The 14,282-nt window shown below is 47.5% G+C and overlaps 1 protein-coding gene across 1 annotated transcript; it reads left to right on the top strand.

The window, feature by feature from the left end:
* Positions 1-2,748: 2,748 nt before the first annotated feature.
* On the top strand, positions 2,749-13,758 carry LOC114431561 (heparan-sulfate 6-O-sulfotransferase 3-B-like). The gene is made up of 2 exons (XM_028399103.1): positions 2,749-3,648; positions 12,461-13,758. The coding sequence occupies exons 1-2, from the start codon at positions 3,107-3,109 to the stop codon at positions 13,215-13,217; spliced, it is 1,299 nt and encodes a 432-aa protein (XP_028254904.1). The 5' UTR covers positions 2,749-3,106; the 3' UTR covers positions 13,218-13,758.
* The last annotated feature ends 524 nt before the right edge of the window (positions 13,759-14,282 follow it).

Raw genomic sequence — 14,282 nt, forward strand, 5'->3', positions numbered from 1 at the left:
GGCTCAAATCAACTTGTGCATGAAGTGACAGGCGGGCTCTGTTCGAGGAGCCGATAAACATCCATCAGCGCTGATGGTGAGGACAGGGAGGATGTCACATCCTCATCCACCGCGCCCCCAAAGCTTCCATTACCTGCGAGAAAATGCAGATTGTATTGCGTCCTGGCCATGCAGTGGATGGTGGACCAATCTGGGCCGCTCTCTGTCGAGCTGCCAAGGTGCACGGCGTGGGCCAGCAGCTTCCTTTTCATGCAGGACCAAGCGGAGAGAGTGTCCCTTTTGATTAAGTGCTCTGGATGAGGTTGTGGTGGGAGCCCGGCACAGGCTGGCGTGGTGCCGTCGCTGCCCTGCAGATCTGCAAGCCTGCTGCTGGATCCCTGCGGAGGAGAGTTCACACGTATTCGGTCACTCGTGCCACATGCAGTCAAGGCAAATTGGCCAAAAACTGTCACTTCAAGTGAGCCAAAAAGATGCTGCACGGCCTCTACTCGCACATTATTTACAATTAAAACATCCAAATGAATAGGGTGCATTCGCTGCCAACACTGCAGAGCAAACGAGAACTGATGGCCAAGATGCTGCTGTTCAATGTGCACAGTTATCACATGAAGGTCAGCCTCTCTGTAACCTGCTGCTATATGAGGAACAGGAGGTAGGTGGGTGCCATCTTTGAGATCAACAGGCAAACAGATAGTTTGCACCTTGAAGGTGGAAGGAGACACCTGACAACCTGCAGCGACTAATCTGCCTATTACACACACAGGGTGTTAACGAGCAGCAGCTGAGCCACCAGGTGACGGTCAGCGGACAGGTGAGGCATGACAGGAGGGTGTGTGACATGTCACGCACAACAGGAAAGAGTAAAGAATGGAGGAGCAGCTGTCGCCATGACAGCAAGCCATCTGTCTGTACATGTTCTGAGGTGACAGCTTCCAGAACACATCCACAGCCTCCACCTGCAGGTCAGATAATGACCGGATGGCTGCCGCTGATGTGCTCTGTGTCATCAGCTGACATAACGAGCCCCTTCTCTGAAAACACGCCGTCTGGATGGCAGCTTTAATGATGCTTGTCATCAAGATGGTCGCACATTTAAGGCTGCAAAGGTGAGTCGATTGTTTACCGATTATTACGATAATAAAATCCACCTTTTCTCCACATCATTCTCAAATCAATATTAATTCCAATAAGTAAAACACATACACATCTGCAGGCACATCGAGCAGGCCGTGCAGAAAATGAAAACAGATGAACAGAAATCCCAAACCACTCCAATCATCGTTTCCAGAGAGAGCTTCAGTTCCATTAGTGTGTGAGCCCTGTACATTGCTGCAGTCAGCTGAGTCAGCACTTCCCGGGGGTTATTTCTCATAAGGCTTGCGCGGAGAGCGTCGGGGACCTCGTAAATATCCCAGCTGCATGGTCAGAACAACACCAGTCTCGCTTCACCGCACAAAAACATTAATGCAGATTCCTCACCGTCAGCGCTTCGATTTTAATCAGCGGGCCATTTGTAGAAACGGGTTCTCTTTGTGCACCGTATAATAACATGGGGGCGAGGCCGCACAGGTAAAGAGCACGCTGACACAGGATGTTATCGTCACTAAGAACATGTCCGGCAGTTCACTTCTGCATGACCTTTAGATACATTAGATATTTCTTGTTCTGACACTTTCCATAACAGATTCTTTTTTCCCAGGATCAGGGGACGGGTGGATTAAGTCCACGTCAGAGCAAGAGGGCAGAGTGCACTCAGTGTTGAAAGAGGATTGAATACAATACATACCAAAGTGCAGCCTGGTTAAATCCCTTGATGGAGGGTATCTTAGGAAAAAAATAACAAAAGCTTTTGATCAGTCTGGGCTTAAAGGAAATCCATTACTGAGGGCTAAAATGCCTTCAGTTCGGTGCTGTACATTCAGCTGGACTCCATCATTTGTTTGGTATCCAGAGGTAAAACCTATGCACACACACACACACACACACACACACACAATGCCAATTATTGACATGTTGCTGTAGCATTTCTCTCTCTCTCTCCTGTCGCACAGATCATATATATATTTCATATATATATATTTTTATGGCAGCCCCATGAGGTTTTGAGACATCTATATTAATGCTCAACTGAAGCACATCACACCACATCTACATTATGAACATATATCAGTGCAGTTATATGGAACAGAAACAAGTATATGTATGCAATCTGCACGGTCAGTAAACAATGAGACATACATGTGTTAAAGTTTGTGTTGTTTACCTCGTATTCTGTCTTAGTTCCTTCATGATTCTCACAATCATTTTATTTCTAGGCCACTCGGATAGCCTCTGTGTGTGTGTGTGTGTGTGTGTGTGTGTGTGTGTGTGTGTGATTGGTGATACGGTTGCGTCACCGACTCGGCAGCCGGGACAGATGACTGGCGCAGATGTAGATGCAAGTCAGCGAAAACAAAACCGGAAATGGCAGTTTGGCCTTCAAAATAAAACACATTCTAAATTATTATGTACGCGCCATGTTATAATATAATAAATATTGATCAGTATCAATATCTCACAGGGGGAAATAAGTAAAATTTACTGTATGAACGGGTTCGTTTGACCGGATGTGACGTTTAAAGCGGCAGCACGGTGCTTTTATTTTGAAGGCGGTGACCGGAAGTGTCGCGGTTGGTTCCGTGGCGCTTGCCGCTGGGGCTCCTGGCTCACATACCCCATCAGCAGTTGGCAGGACAGCCGAACCCGAGCGCTCCTGACGCGGGGATGTGTCGCTTCGCGCTGACGTCTCTGAAAGGTGTTATTGCAGCAGAGTCCCGCCGCCAGCTTGACATTTTTAAATAAAATGTGTGTGGATGTCTTCAGGGAGCAGCTGAGCGCTTAGTGACAGCTTCAAGTTTGGAGAAGTGGAGCGGTTCTGCTGCAGGACGCGGCCAGTCTAAGCCTCCCTCCCCTCTCTCTTTGGAAATGTTCTTCCCGGCAGGTGGGACTTGAGCTCCGGGGTTGCAGCCGCCCGGACTGAGCTGAAAGTGCAGGATGAGGCGCAGGGAGGAGGGACACGACTCGGACATCACGTTTGTGCCGACGGCGTGATTTACACTTTCCCACCATGGAGGAGAAGTTCAATAGACTCATCTTCATCCCCATTGCGGCGGTGCTCTTCCTCATGATCGGCTACCAGTACGTGTGCCCGGCGGACAGCAACACCTGCTACTTCAGAAGTGACAACAAGGGGCTGTTCCAGCGCTACTCCTCCGGGTTTGAGTTACTGTACACGGAGCCGGAGGCGGACGAGGACCTCCCCTCCAAAATCACGTCCAAATTCAACTTCACGGAGCGGGACCTGGACCGGCACGTCGACTTCAACATCCGAGGAGATGATGTGATGGTGTTCCTCCACATCCAGAAGACGGGCGGGACCACGTTTGGGCGGCACCTGGTCAAAAACATCCAGCTGGAGCAGCCCTGCGACTGCATGCCCGGCCAGAGGAAATGCACCTGTCACCGGCCCGGGAGAGCGGAGTCGTGGCTCTTCTCCCGGTTCTCCACGGGCTGGAGCTGCGGGCTGCACGCGGACTGGACCGAGCTGACGAGCTGCGTGCCGGTAGTGATGAACAAGAGGGACAAGAAGAGTGCCCCAAAGAACAAAAGGTGAGGGGGAGGTGAGACCTGCAGGACAGGTGGGGGTCCTCTTCATAGACCCCAAATGAACCACGTGATTAATCACCTTTTTATTCATGTGGTCACTGATTGTTTAATGAGAAGGGATCAAATATAAACAGCTGACAGGTGAACGTGCTCATGGCTTCTGATCAATTGATATTCTTCAGTGTGATTATTGATTATACTGAGGGTATCAAATAGAGTCTAGGTCATGGCGATGCTTCTCACTGGCTGGTAACGCAGGGCGGAGAGCTGCTAAAACTGCATTAACATGTGCACCACATGGCGCGTCGGCAACCGGCGACAGTTGTCGACTCCGCCACATTCATCCCGAGGTCTGTTTCAATTTCCTGTAATTACAGAACAAGGCAGCTGAGCTTAAGGGAGTAAATCACTTAAGAAGGCCAGGGTCCTCTGAGGTGTGCTGCCTGCTCACTGAAGCCAATTTGACTTGCTGTTGGAGCAAATCTCCATATGTTACTGAAGAGGAGGAGGGGGGGGGGTCGACGAAGACGCCTTCGAGATTCCTTCAGATCCATTAATCGCCCTCGGTGGCAGTCATCAGACTCCATTTAACGCTCTGCGATAGTTTTGACGAGGCGCCTCGGAGCCATATCAGCACCATGAGTCAATCAACAGCACTCCAGTCAAACACTTGTCAACTCCATGTGGAGAAATCAGCACTCATTAACGCTGAAGATGGAATCTTATTCCTGCAACAGATGGTGTCTGATACAGGCCGATAATATTGATCCCAGAGGTCCACAGGTCACCACAGCTCCTGTGAGGCTTCTCGGAGCAGAGGTTTAGTGTATATTTTAGAGGAACGGCTCCACGCTTCGCACTGTGAGTCATAACTCTCTGCTTATATGTGAGTCATAACTCATTCAGTGGCCATAAATCTGTCACATGAAGTTCTTATTTCCTGGAGGATACCGTCTGCCTGATGCCTTCGGAGAGAAATATCAGAGAACGATGATATACAGAGAAGAACGATCCGACAATTAAGTGCAAAGTCGACTGTCATTTCAGATTAAAAGTGCTGAATAATGACTGCAGAGCCCACCAGGATTCTGCTGGGCAACTACATGCACTACATGTGTAGCCACAGATTGATCTGGAGGCCTACAGCCTCTCCGAGGACTCACAACAATGACTAGAGGAGGAGCGTGGGTCGAGCCACAACCCTTATCAGACCTAACCTGACCCGTCTTGTCACGTCAGGTGATGTAGACCATCCATGATGATCTGTGACGCACGCAATGATGGCAGCAGGAGGAGCTTAATACAATATTTAATGCTACTCCGATCTGTTCTGCCTCACTAGATTCGCCAAATATCTATAATCTCTCTTTGCTTGGTGCCTGTCCAGACTTAAGTAGGAAGTTCTACTGTTACTGAGCGCGCTGAACATGTAGGATGACTCTTATACGAGTCACATATAGCAGCGAGGGTGCAGACAGTCGGCGATCATCCTGGGAACGGATGACGCCCACGCTTATCTGGAGGCTACATCCAGCATGCAGGGTGTGCTGCAGCCTGCAGAGAGGCTATCCCAGCCCCCTCAGGCGGGTTCATTCCACCCCTAAGACACGACATGCGGCATTTACATTTACTCAGATGAAGAGAGAAATGTCAACACGTCAGTTGTGACCTTTAACATTATGGTGTGTTTCTAACACTTTGGCATGGGATGCATTTGGGGTAGAAAAGTTCTGGATCAAGGCACCAGACGAGCAATTTCTGTCAACATGTCCCCTCTAAGCTATTATCAAAATAAGTGGAAATGCTTGCAGGAAAATTGGACTTGTATAAAAAGTGCTACTACATATATCGCTGCCTTTGTGGCAGCCTCGTCTCCCCACTTTCCATCCTCCGGTGAAACGTTTTTGTGTCGCAGGGGAGCCGAGTGAACGTACAGAATATCTCAAGGCCGATCTACATGACTCAGTGATGCATGATGTCTTTCACCTGGCTTTACCTCATTAGTGTACCCGAGGAAAAGATGAATATTTTGCACATATTTCGCTCCTCTGTTCTGGATGCTGAAGCACCATCTGTCTGCTTCATCGCCACCTTCAAATCCCCCCTCTCTCTCTCTCTCTCTCTCTCTCTCTCTCTCTCTCTCTCCTAACATGCACAGCTACACACACTTGTGCAGCCAAACACTCCACATCCATGGTGTGACAGTGGCCTGCTGACATGAGAAGTTCAGATAATAATAATAATAATAAAGAGACAATGAGAGCTCGTTAATTAGCTCCTTGGTTACTAGGAGTGTTGGCATGGCAACCACTGAATTGGCTGAAGTGAGCTCATCAACACATTAAGAGGGGAGCATGTTGACGTTAGACTTCTGTACGGGTTGCGTTTGTTTGCTCTTGCCCTCCTTTGTCCATTAGCACCTGATTTACGAGCAGCAGCCGCCCTTCTTATGTCAGGCAATTATACCGCTGACACATAACGCTTCCTTGAGTAATACGTTGTGAGTTGGAGTGGTTTTTTGATGGGCTCGCCGCTGGCCTGAGGCTCCTGCGGGGCTTTGCTCGCAGCATGGGGGCTGCAGCATTCACATCGCAGCGGGGAAACCAAATTGCTGCGAGGCCCGCACGTCAAACCTGCTTCAATTCGCCGGGGCCGCCCTGCTCGTCCTCGGCAGCTGGCGTCACACGGAGCAGTCGGAGTGTGTAACCTTATTACTGACCTCATTATTTCAGATTAGAGCAAAGAATGCAGGCCGGACAGAACACGGATCAGCCTCAGTTTAATTAGCTCAGGTCATTCTGCACACATACAAGGTGCTTTTATCTATTTAGTTGGCTTTGCCGCACTAATACCGATGATGACAACGCTGGTTTGTTAAAAACAGGTGATATTGGTGCAGAAAAAAGTGTCTAGCTCCAAGTTTTTGACATTAATCTCCCCTCACAGCGAGTCAGTTGAAATCCTCTGCCGAAGCATAGAAGAACACACTATTGAGACGAGGTTTAAGGTTTGACGCAGAGACTCCATATATGCTTTAGGCACAACGCTGCCCTTTTACTGTCAACTTTGCTTTTCACTGCAGTCAGTGTGCTTACACATCAAGCTATTTCAGGCCGCTGACAGCCACACGTTGTTGTTAGAAGTCGGTTTGACAGGAATGCTGACAAGAAAATGTGACCTTCAGTGGACGGGAAACGGGTACACGGCTAGCTCTGTGATGCCTCGAAGCAGCAACTGTAAATTAAAAGTTGAATTAATAATCCTAATACACTAATTTGAGACAGGTTTTACATTGTACAGAGTGAGCGTACGGTCACTAGTGTCAACCAAAGTCAGCAAAATCAAGGGAAACATCAACATAACAGTCGCTAAAGCTAATGCAACCACTTGTTGGCTACTTTGTAAACTGACTGCAGTCAGATAACACAGTTAAAAAGCTGCTTTTATCTAAAGGAAGTTAAAATGACGGCTGTAAGATCTGGATGTTTTGCAGAAGTTCTGGTTCTTGTGGGTGGAAAAGTGAACGTCCAGCACCTGAGACCTGGACACAGGAGCCTCTGTGCTGCAGAGGGTCCTGTTGGCTGATGAGGAATAGAAATCGTTAATTTTTTGCCGGTCTACCTTCATCCAGCCCGGGCTGGTGTACCTGTGGCGGCGGATGAAAATCAGGTGTAGACTCAGTCCAACGCGTGTCTCATCACACAACGCATCCTAAGCAGACTGTCGATGACGTCCGTCTGGATTTAAAATGTCACCTTTTGCATGAGTTGGCGTGTAGTAATCGAGGCTACCGGCTGCTCTGACGGTTACATTACATGATTTGAAGACTAATAAATCAATGGATCAGTAGGCACAGACGGTTCAGAATCAGAAACTATACATATATGACGGCAGATGTATTTGTGTGAATGTTGATAATGAACTGATAATGACTCCTGGTACCGCGTCCTGCCTGCGCTGGTGGATTTATTTTTTTTCCCCGTTATGTTGTTGACACACTTCCACAGTTGGTGAGGGGTCCTGAGGTAAAGTTCCCCTAAAATCCCACTAGTCATCACAGCAAGAGGGGCCGAGGGGGAACAGGTTGGGCAGAAGCCATGTCCAAAAATAAAATGTGTCAAATAAATTATTTAACTTTTTTAATCAAAGTTTTAATCACTCAATTTAAAAAAATCTTTAGATTTGTAGGTTAGTGTGTAGAGTGTACACTAACCTACAACCATCTTGGTGGATTTTGTTCAGGACAGAGAACGTCCTGTGTCGTATTCTTGTGAGAAATGGGAGATATTCAGAGGATCTTGGTAATCTCCACACTCCTTAAGGGGATTAGGGACAGTGGAAGACAGGTTTTATTATACGAGGAAGGAGGGAGGAGAGGGATTAATCCAGAAGTCCAGATTTATACAGAAACCTGTCGAGTGTTTTGAGGATCTCAGCGAACACATTGTGTCACTTCTGTTTAAAGAGAACAGGACATCATCATTTTTTTGGACAGATTATTAGTGATGCTTTTCTATTTTGTGCAGCATTTTTTCAGGGAAAAGCAGAAAATGTATAAATCGCAGGTTTCAAAAAACATACAGCTCAGAGGCGAGGCAGCCTTCACAAATTTCTAAAAAGTAGACCGCCTTTCAGAAAGTGCTCCATCCATCGTTTGTGTGGGAAGATGTGACCTTTTCAGAGTACAGTTTCCCATTTATCCGTCCCATTTCTACACAGACCTAGAAGACCGGCTGACACCTCACAAAGCTGCAAAGATTAAGATGTCAAGCAAAGGTTAAGGCTAAGACGCTAAAGCGGCTAAAGCTGCACACACCAGGTTGTTGTGTGCAGGGATGTCCTCGACACCGTGGGTGTTTTTAAAAACACAGATGAACTCCAGGAACTCCTCACTAACTGAAAAACATCCAAACCCTGCATAAGTTAATTATAGTGTAAGCCAGCTCTGACTCCTCCCGTAGTCTATCACCTAGTTTTCAGCAGAAGCACATCTTCACACCCTCGCTTGCCTGGACAGCACATCTTTCTGGAAGCGTTCTCAGTTCCCTCGTCTCCACATCGGCATCCCTGGGGCTTTTCCTTTATCGCCCCCAAAATAGCATCTCATATCTGCGACCAATGAAGATCACAGTGCAGCGCCAGGCTCCTCGCTCATCACTTCTCTCCTCAAACTCTCCCTCTAAATCTGTGCGTCTCTATCGGTTACCTGCTGTTATTCCCAACAGCTGGGTTATGTTTCGCTACCGACAAATTATTTTAGGAATCAAAGGAAGCCGGACAGTGAAAGCCGGACAGTGAACCCACAGTGTGCAGATGTAGACGGGGATCATTTGGTCTGGTAATTGGCTAAAATTCAATAAGCACAAGCGAGAAATGGGTGAAAATGGCTGCCGTTTGACCTCTTGGACTTTCTCAGTCTGTGAGCAGCTTCACTCGGTCATCTTGATAGCATCCCTGGTAAGGAGCAGGCCTGCTGCTGCTGGTTCACAACCCTCCTTTGCCTAATTACTAAATGCATTTAAACAGGTGACTGCAGGTCTAATTTCCAGCACTGTATCCTGACTGAATGTTTCCTTTTAATGAATCCGAACACACACACACACATCCAAATGAATTTCCTTCCATTAGATGTGAGAGTTGAAGTGTGACTGGCACCCTAAAAGTGTATGCAAAGCCGTGACTCTTAAAAGTGATTTTGGGAAGATAAAAGCCACCTGTGATTGTCAGGATGAGCGTGTGACGAGAGGAGACAAGAGGTGGCTTTTTCAGATTTCTGTGGGATCCCTTAAGGGCAAAAGAAACACCTTGAAAATGGATTTGCTCCAGCTGTGCAAGTTATCAACGCCCCTGACTTCAGTGTGTGAAATCGATGTGCAGTCCCGTGCTTGTTTTGAAAGTCCTCGCTGCTTCTTCTTCTTCTTCTCACAAACTGGCCTCAGCAGAGACGACTTGAAAAGTGATACTTCATTGACGGCGCTCTTTGGACCAGCGTGAGGGTTGAGTCGAAAGAAGCCGTGGAAGCGTGCTTCGGAGAGGCCGCAACTGAAAGCAACATGATGTGTTTTCATTTTAATAAATGAGATTGTTGTCGATCCGCACAGCTTTTGTATGGGCTGCTTCTTCAGTGGCATAAATAGTTTCCATCAAGGCTTTTATCATGAGTCTGATGGTGTCCTTGATGGTAGAGAGTGAATTAACAAGGCAGATATTGATCTTTCGCTGTGAGTTTCCTCTGTAGCTTTTTTTGATGGTGATTTAGTGAGAGAGAGAGAGAGAGGGACAATCAGCGAGCGAGAGAGAGACAGCGATCAATAGTGTTTGCAGGTTTGCTGTGTGAGGAAAGGCGACAGGAGGCACGGACGAGGCGTTGGGATTGATCGGAACCAAAACGCGGCACGCTTATTTAACTTTGCCTTTCGGCACCATCATGATCTCACACACACAGACACACAAACAGCTGCGTGTTGACATTGATCGTGTGATAGTAGCTTTTGTAGATTCACTCAAATCTCTCTGAGAACATCGGATTTTTTTGGCTCAATCAATCAGTTACCCGAGAACGCCGAAAACGCTCCCGCTTTGTACTTTACAGGCCTGAAAGCCATTTAGCACATTAGCAAAGGCAGAGAATGAACCGGAGCAGATGGTGGATGGTGTCTGGGAGAGATGGATGCTGGCTGTCACCGACTGTTGCTTTATTACACATGCAAGCTAATGAAAAGTTTTAAAATATGACGAAAAGAGCTTGAGCAGAATATATCACCGGTTTCACAGGAGGTTGCTAAGCTACACCAGCTAGCTTTGACCACCGATCAGTAGAGAATGGTAAACTGATTGATGAACGGACGCTTTTTCTGCTACAGAATGATTGATCAGAGTGACGGTGTCCGTTTCCTGCCTGAGAAACATCCACACATCTAACGAGGAATCATTCTTGACCTTCCTAATGCGACCCCGCCTCTGTCCCTGACACCAGTAAGAGGAGAGCTTTGACATTTGCTGCTCTTTGTCAATAGGTCACGATGAAAGCACAGACGCAGAAAGGCGGGGTTTGCGCGGACGTGTACTGATCTGGCTGTCTGGCGGTTAGCTGTACAGATAGATGATAGGCACAGGAGGAGGAGGAAGAAAAAAAAAAAGACTGAGCTGTTTTCCAGGAAGTACAACAAAGGGCCGCACGTGTGTGTCCATCCATCTCCAACCCGGCGAGGATGGCAGGGTAATTCACTTAGCTCCCACTGTGGACGCCCATTATCTCTGGGTGGTGTGTCTGTCTGCGGGTGTGTTCCGCCATGATATCATCATAGCACTCACTTAAATATATATCACGGCTGATTGATATCTGCCGTCTGGCAATAATCGTTAAATTGTGGACCTTTTAAGACCGTTTGTCCGTGCGCTCTCCACTCGATTAATCTAATTTCTACCTTTTAACAGTGAACATGAAACCATAACAGGTGTGACTGGGTATTTATCACCCTGTGATATGATGTTTGCAACATAAAAACACTACTCACCTATGGGCAGGTGTGCACAGGTCAGGAGGCAACACCCAACTCCTGAAAGAGCAGATATCTGGTTAGACAAGACAGGGGAAGGTATCGTCAGCTCCCCTATGATCTCATTATTGTTAGCGGGGTTATCTGTGTTCCAGACCACTTCCTGAAAGTCTTAAATATTTCAACAGGTAGAACACACACCAGTGTGTGTCTTGGCACTGCTTTCATCAACACAGACAGTCCAAACTCGCCTACACCTCATCACACAGTGTGTGTGTGTGTGTACACAAGGAAAACCACCAGGGATGTGATTGTAGGAGCCTGGTACCGGCCTATGTTCTGTTTGGCCAAAATTCAGTCCCTCACACTGGAGAGAATAATCAGAAAGAAACATCAACATGGGAGAAGACAGAGGTTTGATGTGACTGTATTCTAATGCGAGCTGACCGCTCCTGTGGGAGGTTTTAGAGGAGAATGTTCCAGAGCTGCGTCCTTGAATCTCAGCTCTGTATTTAGCTGTTGACTAAAAGCTGCAGCCTTGTGAAATGAAAGAGGTAAAATGTTTTTTTATTTAAGCTTTATATTTAGTTTGTTTGACACTGTAAGGTTATGATGATCTCTGCGCACAAGATGAACGTATTCAATTTCCCTTTTATCTGTCTTGTTTTTCCTTTTGAAAGAAAGACTTTTAAAAACGGCTGAATTCCTCCCGCTGCTGACTCCCTCCGTCACCTCTCTGCTGAGGCGGTCATCACTGAACTCAATAGATAAGAGCAGGAAAGCGGCGTTTGTTAGTTGAAAGGTTTTTTTTCCCCGTGCAGCTAGGTTACAGCAATTTCTGAGACACCGTTAGAGGCAGATCAGACTGATCCAGAGACAGGAAAGGTGCTGGGGATGAAAAAAACTCATTACTGGAGGTAGGAAGGAGCAAATTGGTGTGACAAAAACAAAAATAATTCCACATTTACAGGATATTAAACGCAACGCACTCTAGGTTTGCATTTCTTGCTATGTCATTATTCTCTAACACCCTCAGACGCACATGTTGATGTTTTCCATTTAAACCCTAATCAGACTTTTCATATACTTCCAGCGAGGTGGAGGTATTTCTACCTCTGCAGCAGGATATGAGTCTGATGTATAGTTTCATCCTTCACCGTGCTGAGAATGAGGCTTGCTGTTTGCAGACAGGTTTCTTGTATCATTCAGTGCACACGCTGGCACCTGTCTGGAGTCCGGCGTTTCTAGCGCAGTACTCAGACGTGATGCTAAGCTAAGCTACATGTCAAACTGTCTCTTGATGTGTGTCTCTGCAGGAACTTCTACTACATCACTATGCTCCGTGACCCCGTGTCCCGCTACCTCAGTGAGTGGAAGCACGTGCAGCGTGGGGCGACTTGGAAAACCGCCCTGCACATGTGCGATGGCCGCCCGCCCACTCAAGATGAGCTTCCCGCCTGTTACAGCGGCGAAGACTGGACAGGCGTGTCTCTGGCAGACTTCATGAACTGCCCTTCTAACCTCGCCAACAACAGGCAGGTCCGCATGCTGGCCGACCTGAGCCTGGTGGGCTGCTACAACATGTCCTCCATGAGCGAGCTGGAGCGAGGCCAAGTGCTGCTCGCCAGCGCAAAGGCCAACCTGCGCAATATGGCTTTTTACGGCCTGACGGAGTTCCAGCGCAAGACGCAGTACATGTTCGAGCGGACGTTCGGCCTGCGCTTCATCCGGGCCTTCACGCAGATCAACAGCACGCGGGCTGCCAGCGTGGGTATCAGCGAGAAGGTGCGGTGGCGCATCGAAGGGCTGAACGCCCTCGATGTGGAGCTGTACGAGTACGCCAAGGAGCTGTTCCTACGGCGCTACCAGTACAACCGCCAGAAGCAACACCAGGAGGAGCGGCTGAGGAGGCGGCAGGAGAGGCAGCGCTTGCACAGGACCTATCTGGCTGAGCTGTGGAGACTGGGAGGAGGAGGAGGAGGAGAGGAAGAAGAGGAGGAGGAGGAGGAGTTAAAGGTGCTAGAGGAGGTAGCCACCACAGAGGACTACAGCAGCCAGGTGGTGCGGTGGTGAGACGGATGCAGAACTGGTTGATTCATCGTGCTTTACTCTCACTCTCCTCCCTCCACCCTCCTCCGTCTCACCTCTGCTGCCAATCTGCCAAAACCTCCCGCCGTCCCCCTCATAGCTCCTTGTGGGACAGCTGAATGGTGTCTTAATATTTATGATGGATGTATTTGTCATGGCAACATAAGCATTTTCTATTTTTTTGTTCTTATGGCTATTTTTGGCACTGCGGTTGTGAGATGTATTTATTTATTTCATCAGCTTTGAATGTCCTCAAAGCAGAAATGATTTCTTAAATTCCGCTAAAACAAAAATAGATACATTTTCAAAATGGCGGCCGACTTCTGGTGAAGGGTCTTCAGTGTCATGTGTGTGATCTAGCGCCGTGTTGATCAGTGAAATCTTGTAGTTAACTCTGTGGTGTTCGGCTTCATAAAACTATCAAAGCACAAAGTCGGCTTTTTCTTTCCGACGGATTCGAGCTGCAATATAAGGCAGGAAAATGTGTTAAATAAAAACATGCAGCATCCAGTGATGTTAATTTGTACCTGACGGACTCTCTTCATGTGTACATGCACGTGTTTTTGCCTCTTTTTTTTTTCTTTCACAGCATGTTCTCACCATAAAAATCTGAAATCTCCACACAGTGTGCCGACTTCTTCCACATCCACACGAGAAAAAGAAGAGACAGGCTGTCAGAGGCGGTTTCAGCTCTCTTACATCACAGGCACAGGACATTGGTATTTCCACCATTAGGGCATTGATCACCAGGCTCTTCGCTTCCAAATTGATCATTTAAAGTTCAATTGACCATGACTGTGGCGCAGCAGAAAATAGACGAACCCCAGCAGCTTTTCTCTCCCTCCCTCGCTAATCTGACAAACACACACATCGACTGGTCCGACACGATTCCACACACAGACCACAGAGAAGTTATGATTGCTTAATATTAGTGTTGTGGCACCTGTGGTAAACTCTACATGAGCAGGAAAATGAATGTCTACAGACTCGAATCTCTATTCCACTTGCACAGCATGTGTAAGAGGCCAGATTAAAATGCTATAAACTGTG

This window comes from Parambassis ranga, chromosome 2 (assembly GCF_900634625.1).
Source record: "Parambassis ranga chromosome 2, fParRan2.1, whole genome shotgun sequence".
In the NCBI taxonomy this organism is placed as follows: domain Eukaryota; kingdom Metazoa; phylum Chordata; class Actinopteri; family Ambassidae; genus Parambassis; species Parambassis ranga.